Here is a 14,122-nt window from a genome sequence, read left to right as displayed (position 1 = left end):
TCACGGCCGGCCGATATATACTACCATCTGAGCCGTCTTACCCCTTCCCTCCCCCTCAGCGGCTCTCTCCTCCCCTCCGGTTGTTTGCAATGGGAGGGGGCAGGACCCCTCCCATTGCTGGCTGCGGACGAGGGGAGGAGGCAGGGAGTTTAGCTGCACCCCTACCAATTGCAAACAGCCAGGAAAGGAAGGGGGAAGACTGCTCAGATGGTTGCGTGTATTGGCCGTCCGTGAAAACGGCAGCTGAAAAGCGCTCCTGTGAATAAGCGCTTAATGTGGTTGTCCATGTCCCACAATGTAAAACCTACGTCAGGTACAAGCTGGTAAAGATTTCTGCTAGGTAGTGCCAATTTCTAGTTGCAAGTTGGAGTAAATCTGAAATGCTGTGGGCTAAACCCCAACCTAACCAGGAAAATGGAGAAAATGTTTGCACAAAATAGATGTGGAAACACTTGGGGCATTTTCTAGTCCGTTCCGTATAATCTGCTCCTAAAGGGGCATTCTCATTCACACAGCTTATTTGCTGCAGACTTTTCGCAGCCCAAAAAAAAAATTAAAATCTACAACTAATCCCCCAAAATCTGCACCGTTTGCTACATATTTTGACATGGACCTGCAGACGATTTCAGTCCTTCAATTGAAGGGATGAAACCTGCTATGGATCCATACCAATTAGTGCGGATTTTGGTACTTTGGATTTTTCATCTGTGTAAAACAGACAGCAAATACACAAAGTATAAATGTGCCATTAGGGTGCATTCACATTTGCCACGGACAGTCACAGATCTGCAGTAGATTTCACACCTTGAATTTGAAGTCAACTGAAAAGGGTGAAGTCTGCTGCAGCAAATCAGCTACGTCCCAGCCTTAGGGTGGGTTCACACAGGGCGGATTCCCGTCGGAAATCTCACGGTTTGGCCGCAGCAAAAACCGCGAGATTTCCGCCGGGAGAACCGCCGCAGTTTAAGCCGCGGCGGCATGCTTTTCCGTTGTGGCCGGCGCTCCCTTAGAGGAGAGCGTGGCCGCGACGTAAATAAACAAAAAAGGAAAGGTAAAAAGACATGCTCAATCTTGGGGAACCGCGGCTGCGGCGGCCCCAGCCGTGGTTTCAACCGGATTTACCGCAGCGGATTAGCCGCCCCGTGTGGACGAAAATTTATGAGAAATCTCATCCACATGGCTGGCTAATCCCGAGATTAGCGGCCTCAGGCGGATCTGCTGCAGAAAAACCGCGGCAAATCCACCCTGTGTGAACCCAGCCTTAGGCTGCCTGTCCCGGGAGCAGGAGCCGGCAGACGGATCTCCAGTGTCAGCCTATCTGACAGATAGGCTAACCGCGGAGAATCGCGGCAATTCGCAGCATGCTGCGAATTACAGGCCGCGGGCCGAGAAATCGCAATGATTCTCTGCTCGTGGACAGAGGGCTGGCGCCTTCCATAACAACGCTACGGAAAGCTTCAGACAGTGTGATTCGCCTGCGATTTACCGCCAGCGGAATCACGCCTATGGACAGGGTGCGGCTTCTTCCCTACAAGCGTTTTCACGGCCGGCTGATATACGCTGCGGTCTGATGCATTGGACTCCAATGCATCAGATCACATGGCCGTATTCCTGGGGCGTAAAAGCGCCCGACCAGGTCAATATGGTGCCAGTCGTTTTTATGTTAGGCCCGAAAGAGTCCTGGAACTATCTTTTGGGCGGGAATATGGCGGATGCTGCATGGGCCCCTATGGGAGACCATGGCAGCAGCCTCAGGTGGGAGGGAGTTTAGCAGGCTCACCAGTCCTCTCCTCCCCACTCGTTCTTTGCAATTGGAGGGGCAGGACGTGGGCAGGGCCTAGCACCAGCCTATCCCACCTCCTCCCATTGCTGGCTGTGGACAAGGGGCAGGACATGGTCTGAGCCAAGCTCCCGCACTCTCCCCATCCCTTGTCCATAGCCATCAATGGGAGGAGGTGGGACGGGCTGGAACTTAGCTCCACCCACACCCCCTCCCATTGCAAAGAACCAGCGGGGAGGAGAGGACAGGTGAGCCTGCGATGGGGAGGGAGGGAAAAGAGGCAACGGCATGGTAGTCTCGGCGTATATGCGCCGGGACCCATGCCATCTGAACGGGTGCACAAGCGCTTGTTTTTTGCGCCTGTTCACCAATTTTAGCTCTCCAAACGTAGAATATATCGTCCGGCGGTGAAAACAGCGGCCAATATACACTCTAGGGATAGAAGCCTTAGATTGCAAAGTAAGGGGACTTTTAGAGGAGCTGATTAAACAGGCTGTGCAAACGAGCTAGCAATGACACTAGCATGCTCAAACAGGCAGATACATCATTAGCTCAGTCAAACAAGAAGTCGTTCAGTCTTTCACATTCGCTGTATTAGTAATCGCGGACTGAACGAGCGCTGTTTAAAGCCGATAAGTTAACGAGCCAATGATGATTTTTATGCCTGCATGAAACAGATGGTCGTTCACGTTCCCCTGTTTGAACGATTGCTTGAACATTCGTTCTGTCTAAAAGCGCCTTAAGAACCGCTACATGGTTTACCAGTTCCAGTAAGGCCGCCTGCAGACGGGTGGAAATTCCACGGCGGGATTTCCGCCGCTGGAAGCCTGCATAGGATTGCGGTAACAAACGCAATCCTATGCAGACGGCCGCGGTTTGGCCGCGCGAAATCTCACACGGCAAACAAACAGCGGCACGCTCTATTTCTGTGCGAGGCTCGCAGAGAAACGTCACTCACCCGCTGCCAGCTCCAGTCTGCGCATGCAACTTAAAAGAGCCGGGGCCGCGGGGCACGAGTGAGTACGCGCCGCTCTCTGCAGGCGCTCGGGTCCCGCGGCGAGAATTCTCGCTGCCCGATCCGTCTTGGCCGACTGCAGGCGGCCTAAAACTCCAATGGCCCAGCATATGCAAATTTTTTATTTTTTTTTCATTCCAACACTTTAGCTAAAAGAAAACGTCTGCCTACCAAGAGGAGAGAAAAGGGGAGAAGTCAGTAATGTAAGAAAGGGACCAAATAAGTCTTCACATTAGCAAACAGATTTAACATGACGGATCTGTTGCTAGGCAGTTGCCTGAACTCATTGTGTGTGTAGGGTTTCTTTATCATCTTTGTCTTTCAATACAATGGAATGAAAACTCGAAGGGGAGATGGGAAGGTAGGAATACATTTTACAAAAAAAAAAAAAAAAAGCAACATTCATGCCTTATTAGAGTAATTGTTTTTTTTGTTTTTAAAACAGTATTCCCATCTTGATGCCCTTACCCCATCCCTGCGCTGCCCATTGGGCCGCCACACCAAGGATCCAAGAGGTGGCCAGGCTTTGAAGATCTGTAAGCACCTTTATGCTTTCCTCTTAGAGGGCAGCATAAGGTAGCGGCAGGCCTGCCAATTGCAGCGATGTTTAAAGGCACTTTCACAAGGACTGATAATCGTTCAGATTGTCGCTGGATCGCGGGAATCTGAACTACAATCAGTGTAAGTGCTGCCAGACTGAATGACAAACGAGAATTCATTCGCTTATCGCTCAGTTTAGGCAGGCGTAAAAACGTAATGATGATCGGCCCATGTAAACAGGCAGTCGTTCACGTATGAGTGGCTGCCTGTTTGCGGTGAATGGAGGAGGGCGGTCAGAGCGATCTCCAGCCTGTTCCATCTCCATTCACCGAGTGATCATCACTCGTGTGTGAAACCACAGGAACGATCACTGGGACGACTGAGTAAAAAGGCCCTTCAGCATCTGTGAACTACTGTGGTTTGTCAGAAACTAACATTTTACGAGTAGCAGCGCTCAGGACTACAGAAAATAGTCCTTGATATTCAGGAGCTAGAAGTTTCTCTCAAACTTCTTCAAAGATACATATGAGATATCTCTGCAATCCGCACGCCTGACACTATCCTAGTGGCACTTAGAGGGCAGCATAAAGCGATGGCAGCTTTCTTTTAAAGGATACCACCAGGCACTCTATGGAAGATAGAGACCACGGAGCACAGCATGCTTGGCCATTTCCATAAAACCCAACAGTCGGTGGAAGCCTGAATGTTGTGGCCACGTGCTTAATACTTCATGCTAAAAGAACCTACCACCATAACCAATCAAAATAAGGACCCCAAGTTTAGTAATAGTGGGAACATTTACACCCATTAAATAGATATTGCCCCAAAGAATTAGATATGCAGAAAGTCCCAACCACAAGGCTGACCAGACAGAACGTTATATGAATGAGAATTACATCTAACAAGTCTCCTCTAAGAAAGCGCATATCCAAGTTTAATCACATTTTTGACGTGAAGATAGTGTACATTTTTTATTATCCCTTTATAATAGTTGGAGCTTCTTCAATTCCCCTGCAAAGACGTAGATGTACAACATAAGCAACTTTTGATGAGCGGGTTGGATATGGATTCCCAATCGTACCGTTAAAACCACAACAACTATATTTTAATACCAACAGAAATCTGCCCGTTACTTTTTCTATACCAGAATATTTATATGTGCAGATAGTTCAGAGAACTTCTCAGCACTCCATGTTCCAGCCGTCAGCGCAGATCGTGTTGCGGCACACTTTATCACAGGTATGTCAGCTGTGTCTCCGGCTCTTCTGCCGTCTCATTAGGCGCTGCTTGTACTTTTACCTACGTGGATTTGCATCACCATAGTTTTAATTTCAATAAGTGGCCAACAGGGTAATTGTACTCTGCAGTATAGAACATCAGCATGTTCATTTGATACATGGACCTTATGTATTCACTTACTGTGTGTGCAGTTTAGGGTCAGTTTGTGATTTGCAGTACATTTGATGCGTCCAGTTTTGCTCATCTTCTTAGATATAATCTCTGAAAGCTGTATACTTCGGCAATCACAGCTTCTTCATATATAAACAGTTAAAAACGGAACCTGTCATCCCATTTTAGTACATTAAACAAAGCATAATGAAAGAACTAAGACATACACTTGTTTTTCAAAACTCCTCTTGCTGTTGGCCTTTATAAGGACTCATTCATACAATACGTGGTAAAACACTGTGTTCTCCCGCTGTGTGCGTCGGCGCATCAACACAAATAGTGGCGGCTTTGGACTGTGCATTACATCTCACACACGCTGCCATACGTAGTCTTACAGGTTTCTGTTTAAACTTCTCGTACTTCCGCTTAGCGATATTACGTTTAACGCTAGTGCGAGTATAAAGAGCAACAGCGCAAAACAGTAGTACGTCATAATTCTATCATTGTGTCTTATTTAATGTACTAATGTTATGGCCGGTTTCCTTTAAAATATGGTGTTCTAACTAACTAAAAAAAACGAAAAGCACAAATTGTACTTCTTTTCAGCCTCATTAAATATTAAAAAGAACTTTGTGTAAACAAGGTCCAGCAGGACTGCAATGTCCGCCGCAAAAAAAATAAAAAAATAAAAAAACTGCTGTGAAAAAAAAGGGTCCTGAACTAATTTCTGTAGGAGGTAACGAGTTTATTCTTTTGCCTGAATTGGAGCGCGGCGTTTTCTACCTCTATAGACGTAGAACATGACGTTCGGGCTGCTTGCAGACACCACTGGAGAGCGCTTACTGCATACTGTGTTATTGAGTTGGATGTATAAGCCGCGCAGGTAAACTCGTTTACAACGAGCAGAAGTCAGTAAAAGGCATTTTTCATTTAATGATTATTACTCACTGTCTTCTCCTGGACAAGGCAAGCCCGGCTTTTCTGGTATGCTGGGAAATACTGAAAAACAACAAAAACAAATGTGAGGCCGATAGAAGCTAGAACAAGCAGGTCCTATTGTCTGGCGCACTTACTACATTAAGCCTTTATTTAGTTAGCGGACCAATTATAGTTAAATGGTTCTCTACTTCTATTGCTTCTTATAAAAAACATCTAATTCGTGACTTGACATTTCCAAGAAACACCTTTACTTGCCATCAACACTTGGCCCTGCCAGCGTTAAGGGGGATGTCTGACAGTTTAGTTGCTATGGGGTAACTGCCCAACTACGGTATTGCCAATTACTAAAAGGCAATGCGATCCTAGCAAGTAACAGTCAGATCAGATCTAAAAGTTCAAGGCTGACTTCATGTCTGTCATTTTTGGAGGACAGAATAACAGACGTATCAAACGGAGACCATAGAGGTCTCAATGTAACCCTCGTTAAAGCCTACGATTCCGTCCAGAGTCGTATCTCAATACAGTTTTGGCGATTCAGCCAGAATCCAAGGGAGAAAAATAAAAGAAAATGTTGCAAAAGAAGGCTAGGAAAACAACGGCTAATAATTAGGGCAGCAAAAACAAAGAAATAAGTGGAGGCGAGGGGGATTGACATTCAAGGCCTAAAATGTTATATTTATGGCATGTGCAATATTCATTTATTACACAATTTAAAAACAAACCCCCCAAGACTGAATTATTAATTAGGCACAATTATATAGCCCTCAAGTCAAGTAAAATAATTTCTCAATCAAAACATGACCAATACATGTCTATAACAATCCAGGTCAGGAACGGTATCTTTTTCCTTAGGGAGAGCACCTAGAAGGTGAGTGAGGAGACTTATAAGGCCATTCATGCACCTATGGGTAATATGCAAATAAGGGAGATGGAACAATACCTCTGAAGCTCCACCTATTGGAAGGCAGCATTCCTGCAAGTCAATGTTAGACTCTTTATACAAGCCTTGTAACAATGACTGGGAATTGAAAGCCAAGCCAAGTGTTTGTCCATCAGTGTGCAGTAGGTTTCTGGCTTGGCTAGCGAGAGGACTGTGACATGGGTCAGGAACGCTATGTTTTCTCCTTAGGGAAAGAACCTAGAGGGTGCATTATAAGTCTCCTCACTCACCTGTACAATTGAAATTTGTACATTTACATAAATATTGTTTGAAATTATCAAAGCTGAACAGTTTTTGAAAATTATGAAGAAAAACTAGTAAATACACAATCCATTTAGGTGGCCCCATCAAATGTATGGAGAACATATTGAAACGTTTTAACTTTAGAAGGGTATATAATGACAAAAGTAATCCTGGAAATAAAAAAAAAAGAAGTATGTGCTCTATAGAAGATCAGATAAAGTGAAAACTGTAGTCACGAGATGAAAGAAGTTTCAAAATTCTACATAAAATGTCAATAATGGTCCCCAGTTTATTATGCTTTTTAGATAATTTTACAGGTAGGTCAATAACATGTGCACCATTTCTAGTGAAGAACTTTGGGATGTAGTTGAAAAAAATGTTTGGTGGGTTGTTTTGAGAAGAGTGAAATTCTGATGGCTGACAGTAGCACCTATATTGCACGCATGGGGTCCATATGCAACTAAAAAAAAAAAAATAAAAAAAAAGCGGCCTGGTCCGATCAATCATTTTTTTATTTAGATCATGTGGATGACCTAGGGAACAATAGGCACCAGAATGCACTATGTGAAGAAGACATGCTGTGCAATATTTTGCTAAGAAACCTTGGGTCCCGGCATTCATATGAATGCTACCATGACACATACCCCCCAACCTAAACCTTCTACACAGCAAGCACACCCCTTCATGGCGGCAGCCTCTTTCAGCAGGATAACCCAACCAGCTGCACTGCAAACATCTGTCTGAGGAAGACGACAGATTTCAAGTTGTCAACTGCCTCCAAAATCTCCAGATCTCAAGCTAATCGAGCATCTGTGGGATGTATGGAAAAAACCCGTCCAGTTTTTAGGCCACACCTCACACTACATAAGGCCGCCTGCAGACGGGCGGAAATTCCATGGCGGGATTTCCGCCACTGGAAGCCTGCATAGGATTGCGTTAACGCACGCAATCCTATGCAGACGGCCGCGGTTTGGCCGCACAAAATCTTGCGCGGCAAACAAACGGCGGCATGTTCTATTTCTGTGCGGAGCTCACAGAGCCCCGCACAGAAACGTCACTCACCCGCCGCCAGCTCCGGTCTGAAGGGGTTTCCAGGGTTATGCAAACATGGTTTTTTTTTTGTTTTTAGAAGCTCATAAGTAGAGATGAGCGAACGTACTCAGTAAGGGCGATTACGCAATCGAGCACCGCGACTTTCGAGTACTTCACTACTCGGGTGCGCTGTGGGTGAGCGGGGGGTTGCAGTAGGAGTGGGGGAGAGGGAGAGAGAGCTCCCCCCTGTTCCCCGCTGCAACCCCCCACCCCACAGCGCACCCGAGTACTTTTCACCCGAGTAGTGAAGTACTCGAAAATCGCGGTGCTCGATTGCGAAATCGGCCTTACCGAGTACGTTCGCTCATCTCTACTCATAAGTTTTAGCATCCTACAACACTATTGATAAATCTCCACTGTGTATATTTATTTGTGTTACACATTGAAAAAAGGTGCAAAAATGTAGAGGAGACATATCTGCAGCACATGAACAGTAGTAATTACATATGCAGCAGATGTTGAGCGACGCCAAAAGCAAAGAATAAATAGTCTCTCTGCAAACAGAAAGGATGTGTGGCAGAAAAACAGGCTCGACGCTCCCGTGTGCAGAATGGATAATTCATTCTTCCTACACCCAAAAATATAATATATAATCTTTCCCAATATACTCCTCATCAGAAGTCACTAATGTGTTTGCACAAGCAAAACCGTTATTTTAAAACACAGACCAAAAAAAAAAAGAAAAAACCTAACACCCATGGCTCTCGTTGTTCTATATAGGTACGTTTACAATACCCAGCGGTGACCTGGTTTCACTTTTGAAGAATTTGTCTCTGAAAGGCATGAAATTCCACTTGTCGCTTCCTCACTATCATTCTGGCTATGACAGACTCCGCCGCTTTGAAGTATTCTTAATCATAACTCATGGCTGTTAGAAGGAAGCGGTGGCACCCTGGACATTGTTGTTGCAAAGAGGAAATAGATCCTTGAATTTCATGATGAACTAACGTGACATGTGGCGGCACAGAATCCATGATGGGCAGAATATGTAAGCTCTACCTATTAGTCGGAGATTGATGCTTCGTTGACGTTCCCGTGACACAGACACACAACGAAACAAATTCTGTGCATGTAAATAGACCCTGCCCCTGGTAAGCTTTAGATGACGACATGTATGGGGTCACATCAGGGTTCAGATAATCGCACAGGGCGGTATAGTTCACCTGTGGTCCACAGCATTTAGCTTGGAACAAGAGTAATAGGGTGTGCAACAGGTTACCAAACGTTATTCCGTGGGTCAGGGGATGGCATGGTCTCTCTCCAAGGAGAGCACCCGGAAGTGGTTTTATTCCTAATCATTGTTTGCAGATTTGTTAAAACCCCTACATTGATTTGAATTAATGCTGCCATCCATTAGGTGGCGCTGCAGAAGTATTGTTCCATCTTCCTTATTTGCTGTGAGCATAAAACTCACATGCCTTACAAGTGGAGTAATTAAGTATTTACCTCTCTGCTCATCTTGTCTAGTATTGTTTTAAGTGCAAATTAGTCTCATTATGTCTGTGCCTTTTCATATGTTGATATTTATACACATTTGCTTCATTAAACCTGATGAAGAATCCTGAAGAGGTCCGAAAGCTCGCAATAACATGTATTTTTGTTAGCCATTAAAATATGGTACATATCTACAAGATAACATGGCTTCTCTTACGAAGAACAATCCCATTCTGCTCTTCTGGCTAACACTATCAATTTTTTTTTTTTTAAACAGGTTACTAAAAAAGCCCTCAAGTTGAGTAGCCCTATGTTTATCTTTAGTTACCTTACCGAGATTTCCTTTAGGCCACTCTCACGAGCGTTTCTTTTTTCTGCGTAGTTTGCTCACACGAAGTACGCAGCACTAAACCTCCATGTATGTCAATGGGGCCTCACATTGGCGTTTTTGCATATTTTATGTAAGCAGAGTCACATGCAGCATGTCCTATTGTTTGTCGTTTTACCACCCAGTGAAATGAATAAGGTGCGTTTAAAAAAAATGTAGTAAATACGCAATTGCACACGTAATACTGTGTTTTACACACAGGTCGCTATGCCACTGGGAGGAGAAAGAAAAAAGCTGAAGTCCGCTTGCATGTCTGCATGTTTACTGCGCAAAAATACAGTAAAAACACGAGAGAAAAAAAATCATAAAAAACACTATGTAAAAACACAGTGTTTTTACATACAGTCGTGCGAGAGTGGCCTTCTACATAATCCTCAACACCACAACTCACATGTCTAAGACTAGGTTGTAGTTCCACTTAGCTGGTCCATGGGTGTGAAAGTTAGTGGAGAGGACTAATTTCTTTAAATGTTTTGAGTCTCCACCGGTTTGGCAAATTGTGATGGCGTTGATCTGTTTTCCCCAGTTCATCACAGGGTCAAACAAGTTAGTAAACTCCTGGAAAACCCCCTTATTGATCACCTATCCTCAGTATAGGTCATCACTAACTGAACCGTGGGAATCCCGCAGCAAGCGGCTGATATCAGGCCAGCTGTCAGCGGAGACCGAGTCGGAAGCAGAAAGCTCAGTCCACATAAGAGCGGCCCAGGTTAGTAATTGCAGGCTAAGTGCCCACTGCGTTCAACTACCATCCTGAGGAAAGGTTATCAATAGTAAGGTCCTGGAAAACCCTTTAAACCATTGTGTATTGAGCATATTATATACAATTGCAACTGTTTTATTATTCCTTTCCATTGTTATGCTGCCCCTTTGTGGCTAAACTACATTATAGTTTGATATGGTGCTGCTACTGAGTGCAGAGGACCTGTAGTCACATGTTCCGAGTTGTGCAGGTCCTCAAGATGACAGAGTACTTTTATTTAATTTCTATTGCAAGCTCCTTAATTTGCTGAATCTGTCCCAGATTGTCACTTTAGCTTTTGCAGCTCATGTGCCCTAAGGGGAAAGTGCCATGATGCAATAGATATGCCCAGAGTAGCACGAGGGTGAGCTGCTCAAGCATGGTGAAGCACCTAAACTTCATAAGAAGCTATTCTTCCCCCATGTGAAAATGAGAAAGCGCACAAGCCCACTAAGAAGGGTATGTGCCCTCTAAATGGGCACAAAGCAAAGCGATGCAGTAAGACTGAGGAAGGTAAGCTGGCACCAGGACTGTAAGCATACATTCGGTCCCATGTGCCTCTCCTTTTAGGAGTAAGAGAACCAGAACTGTCTGAAGCTTTTGGCACTATAGAAGGAAAGACAAAGAAGAAGGGTGTGGAAGACTAACACTATGGGGCATAATGAAGAGGCAGGATGCTACAGATCGAGGGCCGCGAGGAAGACCCTGGGATTGAAAAAAATCTAAATATAAAAACAGACTTAACTTGCTGAACAAAAAGTTATGGACATCGATAATTCTGCATCAGGACAGGATTACAAAACTTAGAACCTACTTAGATTTTCATGTATCCCACTGTGGCAGTTTTCTGGTTCGCTACTGATGCCATGTCTGCAAAAATTATTTACTTTCAATTATCTGTACTGGTGGAGACTTTGTACACATTAGATGCATCATAGCAGGCTGGTACCAGTGTTTATGGGGGCACAATGCGCCGCTTACTAATAGAATATAATGAAAGGGATTGGAGATTGTCACAGGTCCTAAGCCAGCATAGCCGGACAGCAACTGTGTGTGTACAGGACCTGTAGTATCAGCATCACGTGATCAGTCACTGGGGCTCCAAGCTCCACCCCTGATCACATCACTGTGACATCATCACAGATCCTGTAAGCACACAGCTGCCGTCAGCCTCTGCATATTTTAGGACCTGTGACGACGCCAAAGTCAAGTGATCAGGGGCAGAGCTCAGAGCCCCAGTGACCGATTACATGGCTGCGACATCACCACATGTAACACACAGTCAGATGGTTGTTAGTATTGGGATATATAATTCTATCCGTGAACTAGGACACTGCGAAATGCGATGTTCGTTTAGGTTTTCTTTTCGCCTTGGGCAAAAAAAAGTACCGTATTCTAAAGCTCTATGACTGCCACAAGATCTTATGTCATGGTCAGTGCAAGGTGCACCAAGTATATAAGAGCCAAGTTATAAGTAACCAAGAATCCACAATGCTTCAGTGAAAAAAAAAACAAAAAAAAAACACAGTAATGGTGTTTCAATAACTCCAGACTGTAGCTTCACTTTCAAGGACAGTAGAGAAAACTGTAACAAAGCTGCTCTACATGGTCAAGTTTTAAGGACACAATGTGTTAAATGTAGCGAGCTGTAACAAAGACACAATTGTTTACCGTGAATGCTGAGTGCCTCCTCTTTATATATAGAATATAATCGGAACGCTTCTTCCAGTTCCATCTGAGAAGAAATTGTGCAGGGGTCACCTGGTAGGAAAAAATATATATATTGTAACTAACGGTCTAAGTGTTCAGCATTTCATGAATTACTCTATTACAATATTACTTAAAGGGGTTGTCTCGCGAAATCAAGTGGGGTTAAGTACTTCTGTATGGCCATATTAATGCACTTTGTAATATACATCGTGCATTAAATATGAGCCATACAGAAGTTATTCCACTTACCTGCTCCATTGCTGGCGTCCCCGTCTCCATGGAGCCGTCTAATTTCGCTGTCTTCTTGCTTTTTTAGACACGCTTGCGCTGTGCGGTCTTCTCCCCTTCTGCTCGGTCCAGGCACGAGCGGCGTTCTGGCCCCGCCCCCTTCTACGCGTGATCGCGTAGCTCTGCCCCATGAAGTGTGCCGGTTCCAGACTCCTGATTGGCTGGAATCGGCACGTGACGGGGGCGGAGCTACGCGATGACGCGTACAAGGGGGCGGAGCCAAAACGCAGATACTGCCGAGCTAGCCGAAGGGAGAAGACCCATCTGCGCAAGCGCGTCTAAAAAAGCAAGAAGACACCGAAATTAGATGGAACCATGGCGACGGGGACGCTAGCAATGGAGCAGGTAAGTGAATAACTTCTGTATGGCTCATAATTAATGCACGATGTATATTACAAAGTGCATTAATATGGCCATACAGAAGTGTATAGACCCACTTGCTGCCGTGAGACAACCCCTTTAACCAAGGTAAAAGGCTAACAGTTACATGTTATTAAATCCGGGCCCAGCAGCTAACTGACTGCAATAGTAATAGAGGGGTCCGGTGAAGTCATACAGGTGATCTGAACCACACCTGAAATAAAGTCAGCTGATTAACAACTTATCCTTCACAAATTGGTGGTGGCACCTGGGAGACATTTAACCCTTTCCAATCCAAATTGTATCCTGGTTTTCTTAGGGGTCTTACTTTTTTCTGCTGTTATACAATGGCGCAATATGCTTGAGGGGACACGTTGGATAGGCTCCGACAGCAGAGAGGCTGGCAATATACAGTAAGAGAACGACGGACGTCTTCCAACATCAAAGCTGTACAGCCTTAAATCATAATGTCTTTAGAGGTCAGACAGTGGATTGGAAAGTGTTAACAATGGGGAGGATATTTAGACTGAAGTTTCTCACCGAGCAGCTAAACCCCATGTGCTAAGCGGTGGGAGAAGCGCGAAAAAGTAGGAACATGTAAATTATTGTGCCGATGTGGTAGAGGTCATAATTTAACACCATTTATCTTCCCACAAATAGCGCAGAGTATTTAATCAATCTACACCCCTCAGTTTTGTCCAATACACAGTTATGCCTTGTGCTGGGCTTCAGGGGGCAGATTTGTATTTCTTAAATCACCACACTTTATCTTCTGGTTTCGGGACATAATTCTGTCTCAGGACCAGAAGGAGAGGGAGGTATATTACGGGGTTCTCTGCTGTCCCTCTGACCCACCAGTCCTGTTTTTGTCCATCCAAGATGGCTGATGTAAACTTCAGACTACCTAATTTCCCACAGTGAATTGGTAGTCTAACATGGTCAATGCATTCTACTTACTCTCTGGCCAGAGTTGGTCACATGATCAGCACTGGCCAATCGGAGCAGTGTGCATCAGAAAACTCCTGCAGAAATCTTGGGCAGCCAAAAGTGGGGCCAGGAACTGGCAGATTTGAGGGGCAATAAAGGACAATTGCAGATAATATATTTTTGTCCCCCAACTGGAGAGTCACTTTAGTAGTCAGCCTTTTAGAGGGATTTTTCTATTATATAACAACTCTTGCTGGATATCCTACTAGAGGTCTGCCCTCTAATTTGCTGTCTACTACCTGCTCATAAGTGAAGTCTATCTAGTCAGAGAGAAG

The 14,122-nt window shown here is 44.7% G+C and overlaps 1 protein-coding gene across 2 annotated transcripts in view; it reads right to left on the bottom strand.

The window, feature by feature from the left end:
• Positions 1-14,122, bottom strand: part of PRKCZ (protein kinase C zeta) — a 196,715-nt gene that overhangs the window by 129,678 nt on the left and 52,915 nt on the right. For both annotated transcript variants that reach the window (XM_066606840.1, XM_066606841.1), the window contains 2 exons: positions 12,174-12,263; positions 5,673-5,723 (listed from right to left, as the gene is read on the bottom strand). In XM_066606840.1, coding sequence (XP_066462937.1) covers positions 5,673-5,723; positions 12,174-12,263 — 141 coding nt within the window. The remainder of the gene's footprint in view (positions 1-5,672; positions 5,724-12,173; positions 12,264-14,122) is intronic.

Source organism: Eleutherodactylus coqui, chromosome 6 (assembly GCF_035609145.1).
Source record: "Eleutherodactylus coqui strain aEleCoq1 chromosome 6, aEleCoq1.hap1, whole genome shotgun sequence".
NCBI lineage: Eukaryota > Metazoa > Chordata > Amphibia > Anura > Eleutherodactylidae > Eleutherodactylus > Eleutherodactylus coqui.
This window is presented reverse-complemented; position numbering and strand designations above follow the sequence as displayed.